The 21,957-nt window shown below is 36.1% G+C and overlaps 1 protein-coding gene across 3 annotated transcripts in view; it reads left to right on the forward strand.

The window, feature by feature from the left end:
• LOC136813870 (mRNA-capping enzyme-like) overlaps positions 1–21,957 on the forward strand; it is a 34,902-nt gene that overhangs the window by 2,085 nt on the left and 10,860 nt on the right. Inside the window, exons 1-6 of one of the 3 annotated variants that reach the window (XR_010847561.1) lie at positions 13,934–14,114; positions 18,414–18,523; positions 18,962–19,065; positions 19,761–19,849; positions 20,945–21,020; positions 21,412–21,442. Coding sequence is in view for 2 of the 3 variants with exons in the window: in XM_067070364.1 (XP_066926465.1) it covers positions 14,057–14,114; positions 18,414–18,523; positions 18,962–19,065; positions 19,761–19,849; positions 20,945–21,020; positions 21,412–21,442 (468 nt within the window). In the remaining variant the exon portion in view is untranslated. Of the gene's footprint in view, positions 1–13,933; positions 14,115–18,413; positions 18,524–18,961; positions 19,066–19,760; positions 19,850–20,944; positions 21,021–21,411; positions 21,443–21,957 lie in introns of those variants that run through there. The other 2 variants (XM_067070364.1, XM_067070365.1) reach the window with 2 other exon arrangements.

Consider the following 21,957-nt stretch of genomic DNA (forward strand, 5'->3'; position numbering starts at 1 on the left):
TCAGCTGGGATCCCACTCATAGCGTTGCGAACACATATAACATTTCCTGAAGATGCAATTTTTGAATAAAAAAACAAGGAAGGAACGACAAACAAAACATTCTTAAGGCCTCAAACACAAAGAATGAAATAACATTACGCAATTGTTGGACTTTAACGGCGAAGTGAATTACCGCAAAAACAACAATGATCGAACCATCTTTGTTTTTAAATCGCGGTGAATTTTTCATACATCATAAAACTCAGAAAGATGCGCTCTCTACTCTACGTTTGTAACACTTCATTTTTCATCCGTTTGATGCGGCTAAATTTAGCGTGACTGTCTATAGTCCTTTCGTGTGCCCTCCTTTTTATATTAGAAACCGTATCTCACAGGGATATTTAAAAGAATGAAAAATAATAAACAAATTCAGTGACATTTCATTATCCCTTGCATTTGATAAATTTATTCAGTCCGTAAAACTCTCAGTACATTCTTAGATTTCAATAATTTATATGACGCTCTCTAATTCGACGCTCTACTATTCGATACGATCCATCATTAGATAATATTGAAAGTCACCATCAACAAGAAACTCTCATAAAAGACGCCCCACTATTCGATACGCTCCCTTATCCGATGAAAACCCGATTCCCGTTGAAAATCGAATTAGAGAGCGCATATGCGCATTTTCTGTTTGATAAATAATCCCCGTACGGAAACCTAAGCGATGAAGTATGCTTTATAAATAGCAACACTTTTTTCGTCGGCTCTCCTCTCTCATCCGCACTTCGATCGCAGCGTTCGGTTTGAAAAATCTCAAATCAGAAAAGACATTGACAACAGACCCTCTACGGCAATAAATTTTGAAATTAGCCGTAAATATCGGGTCTGTGTACAAACTAAAGGACTGCCGGATAAAGGGACCGTTTTTTGAAAATCGGAAACTTTAAAGTCAAAATTCGAGGTAAAAAGCCCAGGATTGAGGATTCTAATATATGCGTATCAATAATTGACTTGACCCCAAAACAAAATACCACTAGTGTATCAAAGTAAAAGACAAATGAAACACATATGTGAAAGCCATAAATTCATGATATGCACCATTGCAATGTCTTCCATTCCACCCAATAGCTGATTGGTTGAAAGTGACGTATTGACTGCTTTTACGTCACTTCCAACCAATGAGCTATTGGTTCCGTGACGTAATGTCAGAAGACATTGCAGTGGTGCATATCATGAATATAAACAGCACTAGCCAATAATAACAAATTTTTTGAAAACAAAAAACAGTAACAAGTACTTGAAACTTTGGTTGCTTAGTATCAAACTTGCACAAGTAAAAATATTTAATATACCTTATCGGGGAAAACTTCGTTGGGGAAAAGTGACGAAATTTTGGACAAGTGACGAAAATTTTCCCCGGCCTTAATGCGTTTACCAACTACCAGCAAGTGACGAATTTTTCCCCAACGAAAATTTTCACCGACGAAAATTTTCCCCGACGAAGTTTTCCCCGATAAGGTATATGATTTCGGGCGAGAGAAGAGAGAAGTGAGCCCTCCGAAATCATGCGGAATGAGCCCTATCCCTGGATAGATACCTACCCTAGGATAGGGAAATTACCACGCTTACCAGACACTGCTAACCCTGCGCTCGCGACAAGACAGAGTTATTGGTGTATAGACGAAGATACTCGAACTACATGGAAGGACATACATCTTCGCAGGTGTTGAACCCATGAGTATCGTAACCACACCACATGCAATGCCTATCACACTCTCCATACTCTTTTATCAGAGTGATGGTGCCCAGTTCCCCTCTCAAGGCATGGGTCGACCCGGGTGAAGATACATTCACTTGCCAAGTGAATCATAGCACCGAGTGAGAATCGAACCCTGACCTCCCAGACGGGAATCAAGGTTGATAAGCACTACATTACTACGCCTACTATGATTTTCGGGTGAATATAACAATAGCGTTCAGTTTGAGGTAGTTGTTGTTATTTTCTGCCCACGCAGTTTGATTATTAGCCCGAGAGTGTCATTTGGGCCCGATGCGAAGCGGAGGGCGCAAATGGCACTAGAGGGTTAATAATCAAACTGCAAGGGCAGAATTAATGACAACAACGAACGAAAGCTTAACGCTATTACTATTATTATCCATATCGAACATTCAAACAACGTTTTTTTCTAGCGTCAGCAAGTTTTTTCGTTTCAATGCAATGACTTTAACAAGTTTTGAGTACCCTTGCGAGCGGGCCGCAAATGACCAAAAAGTGTTTTTTTCTGACGTTAGTTTAGTCTTTCCGCTTCAATGCAACGACTTCAATAAAGTTCCGAGCGGGCTGCAAATGACGTTATCGCCCTATAACTAGGGCGGTTAATGATATTTCAGCCCTCTGAAGCGCGACGCTTTAATTTTCTCAGCGCAGGTATGACTATTTGAGTCATAGAACCTTTCAATACCGCCCGCCGTTCGAATCTTTAATGGCTTACTTAATGACCGCTATATGGATAATAATTCGTGATAAAAACTTTCAACCTATCAAAAGTTTTCAGCTTTTTACCATAATATAGACGACTATAATAATAGTAAAGTCAAAGTAATATTTTCCTGATATTTTCACACCCCTTTTTCACCCTTGCCCACCCACTAGAAAAAAGTTGGCCAAAATATCATCCCGATGGGAAATTATGCTCCATTTTGTGTCCCTGCTGAAAATAATCAAATAAACAAATCCCCCGACAAATCCTCATTGCAAAGTATTGGGCTATTTTAAACCAGCCCCTCCCCCTGAAATTTCTTACTTGAAAACAATGGAGTATAAATCCCCAGCCATAAAAATATATTAGCAGCCATATCAATCCAATTTCATCGATTTTCAATCCGTTAATTTTACCTCTTCCGACTAAAGAAATTCAACCGTGTCTGTGAAAAACAAAACTCCAATCATAAATATTGCTGTTCTCACACTCGAAAATCGGAAAGATTTCTCCAATCATAGATTTTGAACTACAGTTGATGCTCTCTAATTCGACTTATCAATTTTCGATACGTTCTACTATTCGATAATATCAAAAGTCACCGTCAATAAGAAACTCTCATAAACGACGCTCTACTACTCGATATACTCCCTTATTCGATATGCTCCCTTATTCGATACACTCCCTTATTCGATATGCTCCCTTATTCGATATGCTCCCTTATTTGATGAAAATCTAATTCCCCTTAAAAATCGAATGAGAGAGCGGCAAACATTCTCGCACTCGAAAAGAAGTAACCAAAAATTTTCACAAGCCATTTTCAGCTCATCAAAAAATGTGAACCAGTGTTGATTATCAAGAGAAACAACAAAACAAAATCTTTTTTACTTTTATCAAAACATTAGCATTTTTCGGCTTCGACAAATCGTTTCTATCAACAACAAAAAGGGGGTTATCGGTCTTCCCTCTTAACATAGCATGGGGTAGGCTTAGCACCTTCCATCACAGGCTTTACACAACGTAATAAAAAATCATCTTTTAAGACTTATTGTTCTCTGAACCGTATAAGAACTTTGCAACACTAACGAAAAAACGAAAATACTTGAGAGGGAAAAATAATCTTTTAAGGAGACCAACAAACTACTTTCTACTTAATTCTTTGAACTGTATAAGAACATTTTTTAAAGTGTAACACATTCATCATACAGTTTACTCTCGCTAATTCGAGCTCGAACGGGAAATCTTATTTATTCGAATTACAGAGAGACTGGAATTATAGAAAGAATTTTAAGAGGATTTCTCCTTGACAGAGACCATGAATAAGTTCGAATTATAGAAAGATTCGAATAATAAAAGTTCGAATAAGCGGGAGTCAATTGTATTAATACGGTAACATCCCGGTTTTAGCCAGTAGTGGAAAATTTCAAGCAGTTTTTCTCTAGCTCAAGTGTCTTAAACTTACCACTACTGGCTAAAACTGGATGTTTCCGTAGAAAACATGACGTCATGAATATCATGAATACCAGTCATTCCAGAAAATAAACGAAAATACTTTTATTAAAGGAATGAAACTTTAGAGCGAACCCTTTAAATATTGCACAGAATTAGCTATTTGCCTTAAATTTGCGAAAATCGCGATAGTTGTTCACGGACTGTTAAGGTAAGTATCTAGATAAAAGAAACGTATTCTGATAAAGTTATTTTTTGGGGATGGTAGGGATGTATGTAGGTGATTTTTAGTCAAAACCTTACAAAAAAAGTCCAAAAAGCTATGCGTTAAATCAATGGTGTTTTTCCATTTCTTCATTGATATAAAATAGCTTTTAATATAATTATTAACTTTTTTAGGGAAAATCATCCTACAATATTTTTATGGTATTTAATAATTTAATAATTTAATAATTTCGCATACCTCAAGTAAAAATATTTTTGTGATAATTTTCTTTTAAACAATGCTCTAAAAGTGACATTCTTTTACATTTTTTATTTTACTGTTGCCGAAAGATATGGTGGCATATGTGTATACGGTCTAGATTTACGACTTTAATGGCCCAATGGCCCATTCTACCTTAATCACCAAATGGCCCATTCTTACGAAAGTTGGTACCTCTTTGCTTGATGCTCAGCAGGCAGGAAAAGAGATTCAAGGGTAAGCCGAACGATATAGGGAGAAAGAGTAGGGCTCTCCTATAACACGAAGTATCTAATGAAGAGCCTTCGGGTCACCACTGCATGTGGTCACAGATTTACATCACTTACAATTACAATTCCATTGGCCTATTGTTACGGAATATGGTTTTATAGAATTTCCGAAAATTATTTATTTAATGTTCCTATAAGCAGTTTCTCATGAAAAAGTGCGATAAAGCTTTTGAAGTGTCAATCATAAAGAGACGTCACTCACTCATCACAAATCAATCCAAAGTGTCTTTCAACACTCTAAAAAAAAGGAATAGAACTTTTAAGTGGAATCACTATCCCTTTTACACCTTTTTTATAAGAACATAACGCTTCGATGGCCAAAATATTAAGAAAATTTTATGGCTTTAGGGACTCAAAAACACCAAATTTCTTAGGAAATTGCACAAAATACTGACAAAATGGTGAAAATAAGAACATTTTAAGAACAATTCAAGCTTAAAACATCAATAGGCTTTGAAAATTTTGGACGTCCTTATAAAAATATGTGTTTGTTTAAAAATACATCAAAACTCTCCATAACTCGATCTCCATAACTCAATCCCTGAGGGGTCTTGCTTTGCTTTGGGCTTGGCGAAAGACAAGTTTGATCGGCTCAAGACACGAGTATGTTTACGATTTTTAATGTAGCCAATGATCCATCTTTCATGGTCGTAAGAAATTAGCGAGTTTATGTATTTGCATTTTTGAGGACGGTAAAGTGACTGAAGCGATTTGGAATAACCTGCAGTTCTGACCTGCGAAATCGAGGATGGTAAAAGTGCTGATTTACCGTCGTACCTAGACTAGCAAACTAGTATGTTAATTAATCATGTCAGAGGGCGGAACATAGAGGCGGCGGGCGTTTGCTAGAATAGGAGCTGCATAGGAGAACGAGCAAAACTTGGTGAGAGGCTGCTGATTAGCCCTCGCCGCCGACAAAATTTCTTCCTACGCTTACCTAACTCCTACGCTCACTTTTCCCGCCTGATACCGTTCCAGCCCGACTGGCGTGCCAGTCTACGTCGTACTCAGCTGGTCAGGATTTAGTCAACCTTACCGTCTCTGTCCCAGAAAAACCCACACACATAAACTCGATATTATTGGAAATCGACGGCCTTTTATCGGTAAAAATTCACAAAATTTGAACTATAGAGAGTCAAAATGAAGGTGCGACAGTCTTCCTGATTTCCCGTAATTCATTGTGTGCAATAAATCTCTTTGAACCAAGCTTGATAGTTTCAAATTCTAATGGGTATATCATTTATCTAACTGTGAAAATATAAATCTCCTTCTTAAAAAAAAGCATATATCCCCTATCGCTTTTATCCCTCCCTTTAAGTTTTTAAGGCGGTGCTTCCCTCGCTAGAATGGGCAGGAAAATAAATAGCACCCTCTAGAGTGGATTTATAAAACATTTCAAATGTCAAAACTTAACAAAAAGAAATGAAATGGAAGTAAAATCTTAAACTTATGGGTCCCGATAAGAAATACAAATGTACAATGTTTTTGTACCCCAAAATTTTTATCAAAGCACTGAAAATTATTCTACTGTAATTTCCAATACCCTTTTAATTGTGTAGTCATTGCTTTGAAAATATTGTTTTATGGAGCCAACCTTTAGGATCCGTAGTATCGTTCGTGAGACGCAATCGCATGTGATTGGTTCGAAGGTAGATAGAATTTCGAAACTTTTTTGAGAGGGGGCCGCAAGTTAGACCTGAAAAAAGTTTTTGTCAAAAACTTACGTTAAAAGCAAAATTCCTAACCCCCGAAATGAGTAAACATTTGACGTTCTTCAAAAGTCGAATTCAAAAAACTCTTAACATCCTTCTTTCAAACCAACCACATGAGGTTGCGTCCCCGATTATGGTGTCTATAAGTAATGAAAAAACCGACTTTTCTCACCTCCAAACGAACCATCGCACACACATAAACTGATAAAATTACCATTCCCCTTGATAAACGAATCAGAGATCGTCAACTTACTTTACGTGGCCACTTTTTAGGCTTTTTTGTCAAGATAAAGAGACTTTTCTCACCTCCAAACGAACCATCACACACACACAAACTGATACACAATAAACACTTATAAATTTATAAAAAATCATTTGTCGACCAACCGACAATCAACACTAAAGTTTCTGTGAAGCGACAAATACTTTTTTTGACATTTATCCCTTGTTAAAACTTCCCTTTGAGAAAGAAAAGACGCTAAGCTTAATTTATTCAAAATTGTTGACACTGAATCTTCGCTTTAAGCATCTTTTATATAAAAGTGCCCTGGGTTTCCTATAACCTAATGAAAAATGAAACTTAAAGTGATCCCTTAGCAACGGTAACCGAATTCGGTCTCAGCAGCAAAGGTTTTTGGTCACCCTCTGTTATCACCTTACGAATCTGTTTTCCTAGCTCCACTTTAAAACACCCCCTTCTCACAGACCCGGTAAGATTTTTCCATCCAGTGGGGATGAAAATAACGGACTAAAACTCGATGGGGATTGATATTCCCATATTTTTTATGGCTGGGGATTTCAATTCTGTTGAGTCAAAATATTCAGTTGACTTTTTTGCCGCAGAATAATTTCATAATGAAACAAGAATCAAGAATTCTAGGTCCTAGGGGAATTCAATTTGATTTTTTTTGGCCAAAAAGATTATCTCAGAAGCATAAAAAAACCCTTAAATAAGCACAAATAGCACAAATTTTGGAATTCATCATGAATAAATAAAATAAATCTTTAATAAATTCGTCAAATCCACCAAATTTTATTCCGTCAAAATTTCTATAAATGTGTTAAGTAACACAGTGGGAACCTAATATTTTCGAGAGAAATAGGGTCTAAGACCATGTTTAGACATTACGGTTCCGTTTCGTTCCGAAACAAAACGATTCCGAAGCAAGTCTGAACATCAAAGTTCGAAACGTCAAAAAAGAAGACGTTACAAAGCAAAATGGATCGAAACAGTTTCGCTCCACTATTAGCGAGTTTATGTATGTGTGTTTTTCAGCGACGGAGACGGTAAGGTTCTAATTTGTCTAGATCATGACCAACTGAGGACGACGGTAAATCAGCACTTTTACCGTCCTCGATTTTGCGGGGCGGAATTGCGGGTTTTTCCAAATCGCTTCAGTCACTCTACCGTCCTCAAAAGTGCAAATACATAAACTCGGTATTCTCATCGGAACGGGAACTGCTCTAGCCTATACTAGACGTCACGGCTTTTTTTCTACGCTGTAACGTCTATTCCACTTTGCGACTTTTTTGGGTTTTCGGGCTCTAAACTTTCGATTTTTTGACGTCACTTTTAACGTTTGAAGCAAAAAATCGAATTTGCGTCAAAACACTTAAAAGGCTTCTATTTTTCGAAAATCGTCAAAGTGGAACTCACTAAGAAACGTTTTTGGTGAGGTGCTCGCTAGAACTGCTCCGTTTTCTTGCTCCGAAACGCGTTCCAAAACCAATATGAACACTCTCGATCAGTAACGGAAATCTATGCTACGAAATCGTAACGTCTGAGCATAGTCTAAATAAGGTTCTCTATACGAACTGATACAAAAACTAAACCATTATTCAAAGTAGATAACTTTAAAGAAAAAGGTAAAATATTCTTCAGACTTTCATCAAATTCTTAAATCGCAACATGTTTTCAAAGATATATTACTAAGCTTTCAGATTAAACTTTATTCTTAAAGGCTGTAACTTTGCTTGATAGTAGACCGCACCCGACATTATGTTGACTATCACCTATTCACAAACCAACGTACCCGTCTTTATTATACTTTGACTTAACCTAGAACCCTTGACGACAATCCTATTGTCTACGCAAAGATCACTAAAAAGAGAATAATTTAAAAGGTGGGTATAACTTTGAAGTGCAGAGTAAGCAGTGGTGGAGGTCGTTTGTCCCATACTCTACCGCAACTATTTCTTCCTGTAAACCGCCGTGATGGCAGTAAACTCTACACATATACATTTCCTGTGGTTACCATTCCTCTATTGGACGATAGCATCGTCTAATCGAACCCATACTCTATATCTCAATGTAACTCACAGTGCCGTAGCAACTGGGGGGACAAGGGGGGGGGGCTATGCCCCCCAAATTATTTTTTAATTTGTCATAATTGTCTTTATGTGCATGTTTTGAGTGTATTTTTAAGCAATCTAGAGCTCAAATTTTCAAAATTTTCCCCCTCGGCCCAAACCATGGTTGGCCCAAGGACTAAACTTCAGCTCCCCAATATGAAAATGCTTCCTACGGCACTGATTCAGATCTGGCGTTGCGTTCTCCATATTGCTCCTTTCTAAATTGCATTTTTCAAATCTAAGTAGTTTTTTTTACTGATTGGAAACTTTTGTGCTTTTCTTTCAAAATGGCGACCGCGTCAAGTGCTCCTAGTCTTCTTCAATGGACTCAGCGTCATCAAAAAGCAAATTTTAGCCAGAAGTAAAGAAAGACTCCATCGCTCTTACTTTTAAACCAAATAAAATCCCAAGATCAAAATTCCAATCCGAAAGATAATCCAGCACATAAAAAACTGACTCGAATTTTTTAATATATCGTTAAAACAAATTTACTAAAAACGTCAAACAAAACAAAAAAAACAACAAACTTCCAAAGCAAGAATAATATCCAAAAATTTCTTTTTGAGTAGTAACATTATAAAGATACACGTTTTTTATAAGAACATCGAAAAAATTTAAAGCCTTTGGATGTTCTTAACTTTTTGGGTTTCAAGCCTAAAAATATTCTTAATATGTTCTTATTTTCATAATTTTTTGAGCATTTTTATCCATTTTTCTAAGAAATCAGGTGTTTAAGAGTCTGCAAAGCCTTAAAATGTTCTTAACTTGTTCTTAACATTTTGGGCATCGAAACCTTATGTTCTTATATAGTTTGTTCTAATAAATAAAAACGTGTATCATTATTACACAATAGGTCTATTCTAATGACCCGATTAAATGTTCTAATTACAATTTGATTATCCTTGTTGATGCGAACCGCATTCCATATTAATTTCTAATCAAATGAATGATCATTAAACTTCATTAAAATGTTCTGATACCCGCAGTTTTTTCACTGGATTCAATCTACCATTTGGATATATGGAGAACTCTTTGAACTCATTGAACTCTTCCCGAGTCCTTTTTTCCACCCTCCTATTACTTTCCAAGCAAGTGAATAGTCATCAAACTTCATCAAAATGATCTGATGCCCACATATTTTTCACTTGATTCAATCCACCATTTGGATACACGAGGATTCTCCCCACATTATGTTACAATTGTATATTAGTTTTTCAGTCATCAAACTTCATTAAAATAACCCGCAACTTTTTCACTGGATTCAATCCACCATTTAGATACTTACAAATCGAATTTCTTTTTAGCCCCTTCAAACTCTCCATACCTTTCATACACCTTATATCATCAATTTCTAATTGGATGAATGGTCCTTGTGAAGAAATGTATGCTGGGTAAAGCAAGTGTGTTGCTGGCTAATCATTTCGAACAAAATAACCACGGTGTCAATACACGAAACCAAAATGCTTTTATTCGTCTGCCCAAAATTCGTTTAGAAGTTGCCCGACGTGGATTCTTCTTTATGGGAAGAAGGTTGTACAATACGCTACCAGTGGAATTGAGAACCGTAAATGACTTTAATATTTTTAAAAACAAAATAAAGTCTCATACTTTCAATTTTATTTAAGTATAGTGCCTCTGCTTAGCCTTTAACTTGCCACTACACTATCTCTTTTCTGGATAATTTATTTTTGGATCTAGTGAGGCTTTGGTTTTCACTCTCGTTGCTACATTTAACTATATCCCTAATATTCTGTATCAATTTGTTTACAACACCACAACACTACGTAATGATCTTTTACCAGAGATAGTAAAGAGAGGCGTTTAGGATATTTTATCTAATATTTGTTTCCGTCTTTTTTTTTTTTTTTTTTTTTTTTTTTTTTAACATTTTGAATACTTTAACCGGATTAATTTTCGCGAGATTAAATTTCGCGAGTTCAAAAATTCGCGAAATTTTTTGGATTTATTTTCGCGAATGAGCCCTTTGAAAAATTTCGCGTGGATTTAATTTCGCGAATGAGCCTTTTCAAAAATTTCGCGTGGATTTAATTTTGCGAAGGGAAGAAATTAAAAAAAGATTTACTTCGGTTATCTTTACGATTTTCTTGAAACTTGACAATTTTGCTAAAAACAACTATGGTACAAAAATTACAATTCTTTCTCATCATCAAAATTTTCAAAAATGTCAAATGCAGAGCGTTGCTTCTCTGGCAAAACCCACGCGTCCTCGTCGTCATCTTCGCCGTTATCTTCTTCCTCCGTATCTTTCAAAAATTCGCGAATTTTTTTGGATTTATTTTCGCGAATGAGCCCTTTGAAAAATTTCGCGCGGATTTAATTTCGCGAACGAGCTATCCCAAACGATTTCGCGAGTTTTATTTTCGCGAAAATGGCGAAAATTCGCGAAACCGCGAAATTTAATCTCGCGAAAATTAATCCGGTTAAAGTATGATAATTTCACTGTTTTTGGGTACTTTCTCCTTTTCAGAGTTTACACATTGCGTCACACTTTTCAGTATTAATATTCTCAGTCTCGACATACTGTATTAATAGACTTCACATACATGTATACTCTTAGTCTTGTTTACATTAATTTTAAGATAACCTTTTGAAGTATCTATCGATCACAGCGTGGTTTTTCTGCGGGTATAACCTTTCATATTTAGTTTAATATATTCTCTATTAGTTCTATTTTATGTTTGCCTCAGTTATTTTTCATACTGTGTTATGCCTCGTGTTTTTCCTTACTATCATTTACTCATGCCTTTCCAACATTGGAAAGTACGTACACCTCTCAATCAAAACGAGATCTAACATCGTAATTTCTACTTTCATAGCGAATTTAACTCCTCATTCAAATAATTAATTTTTAAGTGCTTTTTCATAGCCAAATTCAATACGTTCGTAAACTATGCCAGCATGCCTTTTATTTAACTTATAATTTATTTATTATTTTAGATTTATAACAGGACCAAAGGTAATATCAGATACTTGTAACTGTTTGCGTAATCCTGTATAAATATTCAATAAAAACTAAAAAAAATTAAACTTCGATAGGTTTAATCTGACAACCGCCAATTTTTAACAGTTTTTAATCCACCATTTGGATACAAGGGAAATGATAAATTCATTTGCCCCGTTGAATTTTCCCCATCCCTTTGCCCCTTTGCCCTTTATATTATCGATTTCTAATCAAACGAATGGTCATCAAAGTTCATTAAAATGTTCTGATACCCGCAACTTTTTCACTGGATTCAATTCACCATTTGGATACTTACAAATTCTAATTTCAGCCCCATTAAACTTTTCATTGACACTTTATATCATCATTCTATTAATTTCTATTATAAACTAAATTAGATATGACCTTTTTCACTGGATTTAATTCATCATTTGGATATATGAGGGTTGATAAATTTATTTACAATCATTGACCATTACGCAAAAAGAAGATTGGATACGGGTTTAACAGGGTCGAATGACGTCATATGCTTGTACATGTTTTTTTATAAGAACATCCAAAAAAATTTGAAGCCTTCGGATGCTTTTAACGTTTTGAGTTTTAAGCCTTATAATGTTCTCTCAACATCTCTTATTTTTACCATTTTGTGCGTATTTTTGTCCATTTTTCTAAGAAATCAGGTGTTTTAGAGTCTGTGAAGCCTTACAATGTTCTTAACTTGTTCTCAATATTTTGGCCACAGAAGCCTCATGTTCTTACAATCATGGTCGTAATATTTGAGAAAAAAGGGAAATCCACCGGGAAGTTTTGAAACCACAATCGATTTGTAAGTGCTCTAAAGTAGGTTTGAAGGGTAGAGTTTTAAGACTTAGGACCTTAGGATCTCAGGATCCAAAAGCTCAAAAATAGTCCAATAAGGCTCAGAATATAGCCTGGAAGTCTGCCAACTCCTCCCAAATTGAAATATTCGATTAAGTTAAAGAGATAGCCCAAAATCGACTTTCTCGCCAGAACTTTAAATCTTGAAAAACGTTAAAATAACCGGAATTCTCATTCTATTTCGACCATGATTGTAGGTTATTCTTATGAAAACGTATATCTGTAGGCCATCTCATGGTCCAAATGAATCATGGGTTTATCAGGACTGATTGTGCCTCCATAAATAGCTCTCCGTTGGTTAGACGTAAGGTGGTTTTTAGAGGAAAATTCAACCCCTGTCAATAACGCACCCTGTTTATTAGATTTTGAATAAATATCAGACCCCCCTACTATTCGGGACCTTAGTGTATGTCAATGCGAGGTCTTGATAAATTTGATAAACTCGACACCAATCGTCTGTCATGAAGTTCTTGGCGATATATAGATAGGCTTGTTACTTTGAATCTCGGATACACGTTAGAATGAGTAGCTCTTTTCCTGCATCGATGCACAAACTTTGCCAAACAATGAAACAACCTTGCAGTGATTTCATAAAACTCGTTATGATGTAGGGTTATGAACCTGCCTACCTTCCTAGCTACCTTCTGGTCTTTTAATTCGTGTTGTTGTTTTATTGTCAAACTTACTGTTTTTCTCATTGATATAGATAGCTTTGTTTTCGTCAGTCATCACCACTCATTATCTTGTCGTGTTGGTCAGCTATCGCAGTTGTTTCCTCAAGTTTCGCCTTTACCAGACCAAGTGAGGATCGATGTTTTGTCATTCTCCTAGCTGGTTCTGATTACTCCGCAAATACGCTAAATGGGTGACTCGTAATGGGAGAAGACGAGACGAGACAAGATGGTAAAGATGAGATGTTTTGCTGAAGTCAATCTCCTTGGTAGGATTTGAAGCCAACAAATCCTACCAAAGTTGCGCGGCCTTGAGCGGCTCGCCTGGTTTTTACACAAATGACAGATTGAAACTAAAATTTACCGCTAAACTTCGAAAAAAATATCAATCGTAAACAAAGGAATTGCTAGATTCAATCTGTCGTCAAAAATGCGGCGCATTTTTTAAGGCTTCACTTTTTCTTGCCTGAGAAAGGTTAGAGATTGAACTCTAGCCCTTCGGGCTTTAAACTCAATGGTTTTGCTTGCTGCGGAAATGGCTGCGGAACCGATCCCTATAGAGAGTGCGTGCGTGAAGTGCTTGCAGCAATCAAGACCTACATGGAGGTTTTTCGGGAAAATCGGGAAAATCGGAAAAAATCCGGAACGGGATTTTGTGAAAGTGAAAGTGATTTTGAATTTTCGAGGATCCAGAAATAATTTCAGCCACCAAGCAAGAAGACCAGACCACCAACAACCAACAACCAAGGTCCAGACAAGCCACAATTTATCTTACCAATAGAAAAACTGTGTCAACTTAGATGTAACTTGAGGATGGGAACAAGACCACCAAGATGGCTGAACTGTCCCAGGAAAAGTGTGATTATAAGTGGTAAATTTTTATTTTTTCTACAGTGCGTCACAAACAGCCATATAAACAAAACTCAACATTCTCACAAAAGTTGTCTTTTTGATTTCCCAAACATTCGTCTCAAGCGTTCCCTTCCACAATAATTTATGTAATTGCAATTGCGGTCAGTCCACAGTCGGCTTCAACATATACACATGTTTTTATTTACGTGACCGAAGTGCCTACTAAAACAATCCGGGGGTAAATAGCGAAGTAACACAGCAGATTATTCGTAAGTATCTTTTGACATTGACAATCAAATACAATATATTATACTATATTTCCTTAATTCAAAAATCAAAAATTCATTTTTCATTCGCGAAAAATAAAAATAAAAGAATAATGAATTAATATTACATACTAAGACGCCCCCGTCTTTTACTCTCATTTAATTTCCAATCTCGGCACGTGCAAAACGCCCGTCCGCCCAATATCCACCCAATCAGCTTAAATTCACTTTAATTGTCCAGACGATCTCAATCGAACGGAATCGACGATCGAACCAGTCGAACCAAATCGAACGCAATCGACCGATTGAAATTCGATTGTCGAACGCAATCGAATCTCAATCGAATATTACCGCGATTTTCAGATTCAATTGATATTCGATTGCGTTCGATTGATGTTTGAATGCGTTCGATTGCATTCGATCGTCGATTCATTGACCCCCGGATTGTTCATCGCATAATTTCTACGGGAAATCGAAAGTAATTTCATTCGGCTTGTGATGTTTGAGAGCTTGGATGTTGGGAAGCTGCAAGACTAAATCCAGATGATCTCAATCGAACGGAATCGACGATCGAACCAGTCGAGCAACAATCGAACCAATCGAATATTACCCAGAATTTTGACGTTCGATTGCGTTCGACAATCAAATTTCAATTGGTCGATTGCGTTCGATTTGGTTCGATTGGTTCGATCGTCGATTCCGTTCGATTGAGATCGTCTGGTAATAATTACAAAAACAAAAAGTTTGATACTTCATTTGTGAAATATTCAATAAATTCCTGGTTTCAATTTTCAGTGGGCGTTCTTCTAGGGCTTCGTTTATCGCGTAATTTTTGCGTCACACAAACTTTCTTGGCCGCTCGTAATAATTATACATTGCCAAATTTGGTTCTCCATTGTCGAGTCAGGATCGATGGTGACGTCACCTAAGCATAAAAAAGAAAGGATTTCGTCAGTTTTATGCATATATTAATTTGCGAGATATTCTATTCGCCGCGCGAGCGCACTTTTCGTAGACTAGTCGGAGTACTTTCTTTTACTCGCGGGATTGATGGTAACTTTTCATCTTCGTTATTTTTAAAATGAAGCACAACCGAAAAAAAACGAAACTTCAGAAAGTTGCGTATTTCCAGTGAGTAAACGACTCTGACAATTAACAAAATTGATGATGATGATTTTTTTTCGGTCAGGCCAATGTCTCGTATTGGGGGTTCTAGTCTTGAGCCCAAAGCCTACGCAGGATTGCAGCGTTTGGGTAAACGAGACAAAACTCTAAAAAAGCTGGTGTTTTGACGCGCTTCCGTGCTCTCGAAATATCGCGGTTTGAGACGCACTGTTCTAGCTAGATGTGTTTTCCTGTTCCTGGCGGCCTCTGCAGAACTTTTTTAGAACAAGGCAGTGAAGTTCCAAAGCTTTAAACCAAGCGATCGGGCTCGATAGGATCGAAAATCAGAACGAATCAAGAAAAAGATCGATACCGTAAGTCAGACCTGCCAACTTCAGATGTTCATTTTGCGTGAGATAAAAATTTTGAAGCAAAATCCGAAATCTTAGCCCCATTTTTCCAATTTTTTGACATCAGAAAACGGAGAATGTTTTCCAAAAAATCAAATTTTCTGAAAATCCGAAAAACAGGGCGGGACACCCCTCTAAAGACGACACGGGATCTGTAAAATAATCAAAACAAACCTTGAATGAAATTCTTGGTATCATTGGGCCATTCCAGAAAAAAGAAATTACCCCCTATAATGGATGACATCAATTTTTGAAATAAATTTTGGCACGGAATTCCAGGCAAACTTTAAAGAGAAAGTATCGGAATTCCATGAATTTTACTTAATTTTGCATTAAAGTATTGGAATTCCATGATTTTTTTAGGTTACAGTAATGGAATTCCACGGTTTTGATAGGTATTTTGTAAATTTGTTATATACGGAAATTCCGGACTTTCTTGAAAGCAATTTGGTACGGAAATTCCAAGTCGTCCATTGGGGGGGTAACGAATAAAAACTGGAATGGCCCATTCTTATCAAACAAGTTCATGCATCAAATTAGAAGTTCAGTAAACATTGCAATCCTTTCAATAGACCTTTTTTTAAAGAGGCAGCCATGTTGAATAATTATGTACTCCAGCATAAAAACAAAGATACAGCCATGCATAATTTTTTAAATATGCATGATACAGTAATTATGCATGGCTGTATCATTGTTTTTATGCTGGAGTACATAATTATTCAACATGGCTACCTCTTAAAAAAAAGGTCTATTAAAAAAGCAGCCAAATTATAAGCAGTTTTACACAACACACGAAACACATGCATGCAAACTTCCCCGTAACTTTATCGTGTCCATCATTAAAATTTTACAACTTTAGTACGCTTCAAGTCATGTGATAAAAATAATTCGCGCGCTTAGTCAACCTGGTTTCCCCGTCCTTAATATTTATTGCAAGCCAAGCACACGCTCTAGGCGCTAAGAGGTCGCATTAAACCTCTAGGCGCCGCACCTAGCCACCCGGCAGGATGGTTGGCGGTCACATCAAATTCATAAGGAAACCAGGTTCTTTTTATTATTTACGGTTCAATGTAGAAAGGTCTACTAAAAAATTCCTTGCGTGCAAAATGTTGTTTTGATTTAGGCATCTTCGTTAATAGCATGCTAATTAGTTTTTTAGTGATTACTACATCGTTAAAGGTTTCTTTTCAAACATATATAAGTAATAACACTTCACATTTCTCATATTATATCAACAATCTGTGACGTGATAGGGAGAGTACAATTTAGTGATTGATTGATAGCTTTGGTATGTATTTGTTTATGTTTGATTTTTTATTTCGAAGACCAGCTATGTCGAAATAACAAGACGTATGTCGATATTAGACGATTCTACGGTAATGGATAGAGGATAGGATTGATATGTAATCAATTTAGAGAATCGTTTGAAAAAAAAGATTGATAAGGGATCATGGAAGTATCAATACTCAAGATTTTTTAGAGCTCAGGGTACCTAAGGCACTCTCCAATGGTCTCTTGAGGTTGCGCCCGTTAACGTAAATGTTTTTTATGTTTTTGGAAGCGTTTCGATATAGAAAATGAGGTGGGGCATTGTCATATGGTCCAACTTGTTAAAAAACCGAAAAATTTCGAAAAAACCTAGCTCGTTTGTTTGGATGGTGGACATTTACTCGTGGCAAAGAAATTCTCACCAGAAAAATCATCATTTCATGCTAAATGTTACTTTGCCATGACCATGTTTCTTTTTGATAGCTTGGGCTGTTTTGAAACCAAAACAAACAAACGGCCCAAAGTTTATGCCTCAGGTTCTCTTTGTTTGACAGCCTGCACGGTCCACAAATTTTTGGGTGAAAAAGTTTAGAAATTATCTCTGTTATTTTTTAAATGTAAACTATACAAGCCGAAGCAAAAGTAAAGATGGCTGACAAAACAGCCATTGATTTTGTATGAAGGTTTTGGGCTACACTGTCCTGAGGCTGAAACCCTGATTGGAAGAAGTCCTCCTATCCTCCCCCTTTAAAGCTTTTCTTGAAAAGTCAGATTTTTCCCTTAAGAAGGGGGGGGGGCTCACACAGGGTTAGACTATGTAATCACCATATCATGTTGAATAATTTAAGGTTTTGCTTTTACTGAAATTTGCCCTTGCATATATGTAAGGCAATCTATACATTACATGTCACAACAAAAAAACAACTGAGAAAGGCCACTGGATAGGTAAAAAAGTAGTAGTAGTTCCTATGTTTCCTAGGTGGCCAGTCTCAACCGGGCTTTTGTGTGTTGTCTACGCAATTGTAAAGAAGAGTAGACTGGGATGAGAAAGTTTTTTTTGCAGCCATCACAAATTTCTACAACCCTACCTAGGTGTGTCCAGGCAAAAAAAAATAAAAATTGGAAAACTATTTCACAAAGCATACAGGAATGAAAAATAAAGACAGCCCAATCTAAATACTTTCTACAATTATTTTTGTAGAAATTATTTTCAATGAAACAAGTTTTTTATTAAATCTTGTTTCAAAAGCTTTTATTCTTTGTTTTTAGATAAATTCATTGCTTTCAAGACCTTTCTGGATGGCAAATTCGACTCTCAAGTCCCTATGGAAAACATGTTTCAATACCCTATGCTGAAATCTTATGTTTCTAGCAATAAGGTTTGAATACTTTTTATATAATTTCCTTTTTCATTACTTTGAAGACTAATTCATGGTAAAAGATGAATCATAGACAATAAAGACCATTACGTGCTCTGTCAACAACTTTGGTCTGTTCTAAATTTTGGATATTTTTGCGACAAACAAACAGGAAGTGGATATGAGAGAGAAGAGCAGCGAGAAAATTGAACCCTCTGAATCATCTGGAATTGGCCCTATCGCTGTATAGATACCTACTCTAGGATAGGGAAATTACCACGCTTACCAGATACTGTTAATCCTGCGCTCGTGACACAACAGAGTTCTTAGTATAGAGACGACGCTACTCGAACTAAACGGGAAAACATATTAGGTTATGGGAGTCCTGATTACTATTGATTACTATCAGCTTTAATATTGATGGCCATTTTGGTGCAATGAATGTTCTTTTCTCTACAGAAAGAGCTTGGGATGGTATTAGATCTGACCAACACAGGTCGGTTTTATGATCGCAAAATCGTGGAAACTGATGGTGTTCGATACTGTAAATTGCAATGCAGAGGGTAATGCTATAACTTTCCTTACTTTTTAATAAATTCTTTTACCAATAGAAAATTTGATCCACCTGAATTGTAAAATGTACTCTCAAGAAATTCTTGAAATTCATTCTGATAACGGTTTTGTATAAAAAAAATTTTTTTTCTACTTCTCATGATGAATAATGAATTATGTTGTAAATTTGAAAATAGGTTCAAGTCCTTTTGCTCTGAATTTGAAAACATTCACATGTTACATACTTCTTTTTAAATGGAGACAAGCCTCTTTATTTTCCATCAACAATATGATAAATGTTTTGTGTTTGAGTGAGAACGTTGTTAATCCTGCGAGTTCAGGCTGACACTCAAGAGTATTGACCTTAAGGCTGGTGTAAATCCTTTTTGTTTTTGCTGCGGACCTGATTCAGCAAAGCCTAATGGGTAATCAGGACCCTGCGCGCTAATGACGACTTATACTATTGGTCCGATGTTTTGAAAATTTTTGAAGATTATTGCGTCTAGCCAACAGAAAGCCATAATACACGTAATGGAGCCGCACTCAGTCCTGATTATCCATGATCCATTTTGACAGTGAAATGGCCTATTCACAGGGCTGCTGAAATCTCAAATTTGCAGCTTTTTATATCTCCGTTGGCTTTCATAATCACCCAAATCTGAATTACAATTTTATCATACTCATTTTCCATCTTTTTTACATTCAGACATGGAGAAGCACCTAATATCGACCAAACAAAAATCTTCCTTCGAATTTGTGACAACTTCTTTCAAAAGAACCCTAACAAAATCATCGGTGAGTTCTTTAAACAATTCTGCAGGGGATATCAGATTGGCTGCAGACTCTCGAAATCCTTGAAATGTCCTTGATTTCTTTCCTATCCGTGAAATTTTGGAGACCCTAAAATTATGAAGGTTTTCTGAAGACTCTTGAACCAAGAAATGTGCACAGTTAAAACTCTAACTAAAAGGGAAGATTTTAAATTTAAAAATGCAAAACTATCCCCATTACTTGAAGTAAAAAGAATGTAAAGATTGGATTTCTATCACTAATTTTAAAATGCAATCTCCTTTTGAAAAAGGGGCTCAAAATTTTTCACCTGTGACACGAGATATACATAAACTCCTCTGTTACTTGAGCATTTTTGAACTTTTTGAGAAAAAACATATACCATATACCCCCTGTTAAGGAGGTTCATTCCCATTCCAAAGTGGTGATGTTTGATATGTGATGGAATTCCATAGTGATATACAAAAATCTTTTACAAAAATACAGCATTATACGGAAAAAATTGCCTGGAATTCCAGGTGGTTACATGATTTCCAGCCATCAAGGGTTGGCAAGGGGTATTAGTTTTTTTTCTGTATAATCCTATTTGAAGCTGAAGATTTTATGTAAAAATGCAGGCAAATTTTCAGGATTTTGAGCTGCTACAGTTTTTATTTTAAAGATTGAGTTTGAATTCAGTTCGAAGAACAAAATAATCAACCCATGCTCTGTTAATTAGTTGAGAACTATTAAAACACAAAGAATTAACCTCAGAATGGGCTTTTTCTGTTAATTAAGGGCCTAGAACATCGAATTTTTGTCATGATTATCTTGGCTCATGTACAAAAATTTGGACTAAGTTTCAAAATTCAAGCAAAGATTGAGTTTCTGCCACTGCTATCCGGTAGCAGAAAAGGCCTGGGAATTTCCCTGAAATGCTATAATGCTAAAATTTTACTAGCATTTCACCTTTGAAATTGAGATTCGTCATTTGTCATACAGAGGAATATTCAATGTTTTCCTATGACAAAAAGCCCAATCTTAATACAGAACAGAATTGAAAGATTTTCAATTTTCCAAGGCACTTGTTTGAGATGGACCTCTCTCTCTCTCTTTACAAAGGTGTTCATTGTACTCATGGCTTCAACAGGACAGGCTTTCTGATTGTCTCTTATCTTTGCGAGACTGAAGAATGGAGGTATGAATTAATTCTGTTTTATTTACAGTTGATGGTCTCTAATTCGACATTCTACTATTCGATACACTCAATTATTCGATATTATTGAAAGTCACCGTCAACAAGAAACTCTTACAAACAAAGCTCTACCATTTTCGATACGCTCCATTATTTGTTGAAAAAAATCCAATCCCCTTGAAAATCAAATTAGGAAGCGTCAACTCTGTAATTTTCTTTTAGTATTTTCCTTACAAAATCCCACGCCCTTGTAAAAAAGCAGATTTATAAATGTAAAACTTTAAATTATTTGATAAATTGTTTGAATTGGATGAAATTGTTCAAAAGAAAAACAGCAGTATTTTCAAATTGATGTCTTCATTCAAATTCAATGTTCTTCTTTTCATATTTTTAGTGTGGATGCTGCCGTACAATATTTTGCCAAGGTAAAAAGTTAATAATTAATAGTTATCAGCCAGTTGCGAGTACAATACAAGAAATATTTTACGAGTTTCGAGATTTTTCTGTATTGTACATGAGCTTGCGTCTGATAACTGCTTTATCGGTGACCCAAAAAATGCACTTTTTGTAGCAAGGTGAGGTTAGATTGAAGCTACCGCTACAATGCAACAACATCTTTTCGTCAATTTATATTTTGTACATGTAAAATACAAGATATATTGTACTCTTTTTTTTAACCAATCAGATTGCTGATATTTTTACGACTTCCGATAAAATCTATTTTAAGACTCATTGTGTGAGAAGAAAAGTTTATCATGGGGAGCATTTCAAATCTTGCTTCCTTTGTATCTAAGTTAGCAGGAATAGCATATCACCGAAGGTGGAAAGTCTATCACACAGATATCTTATATAAAACACTAGATAGAGCTACTCCGTCCCTAACTGAAACAAAATAATTGGTTGGTTGGTCGTTGCTTGGGAAATACAGAGTAGTAGAGTA

This window comes from Clytia hemisphaerica, unplaced genomic scaffold, assembly GCF_902728285.1.
Source record: "Clytia hemisphaerica strain Z4C2 unplaced genomic scaffold, Clytia hemisphaerica genome assembly, whole genome shotgun sequence".
NCBI classification, from domain to species: domain Eukaryota; kingdom Metazoa; phylum Cnidaria; class Hydrozoa; order Leptothecata; family Clytiidae; genus Clytia; species Clytia hemisphaerica.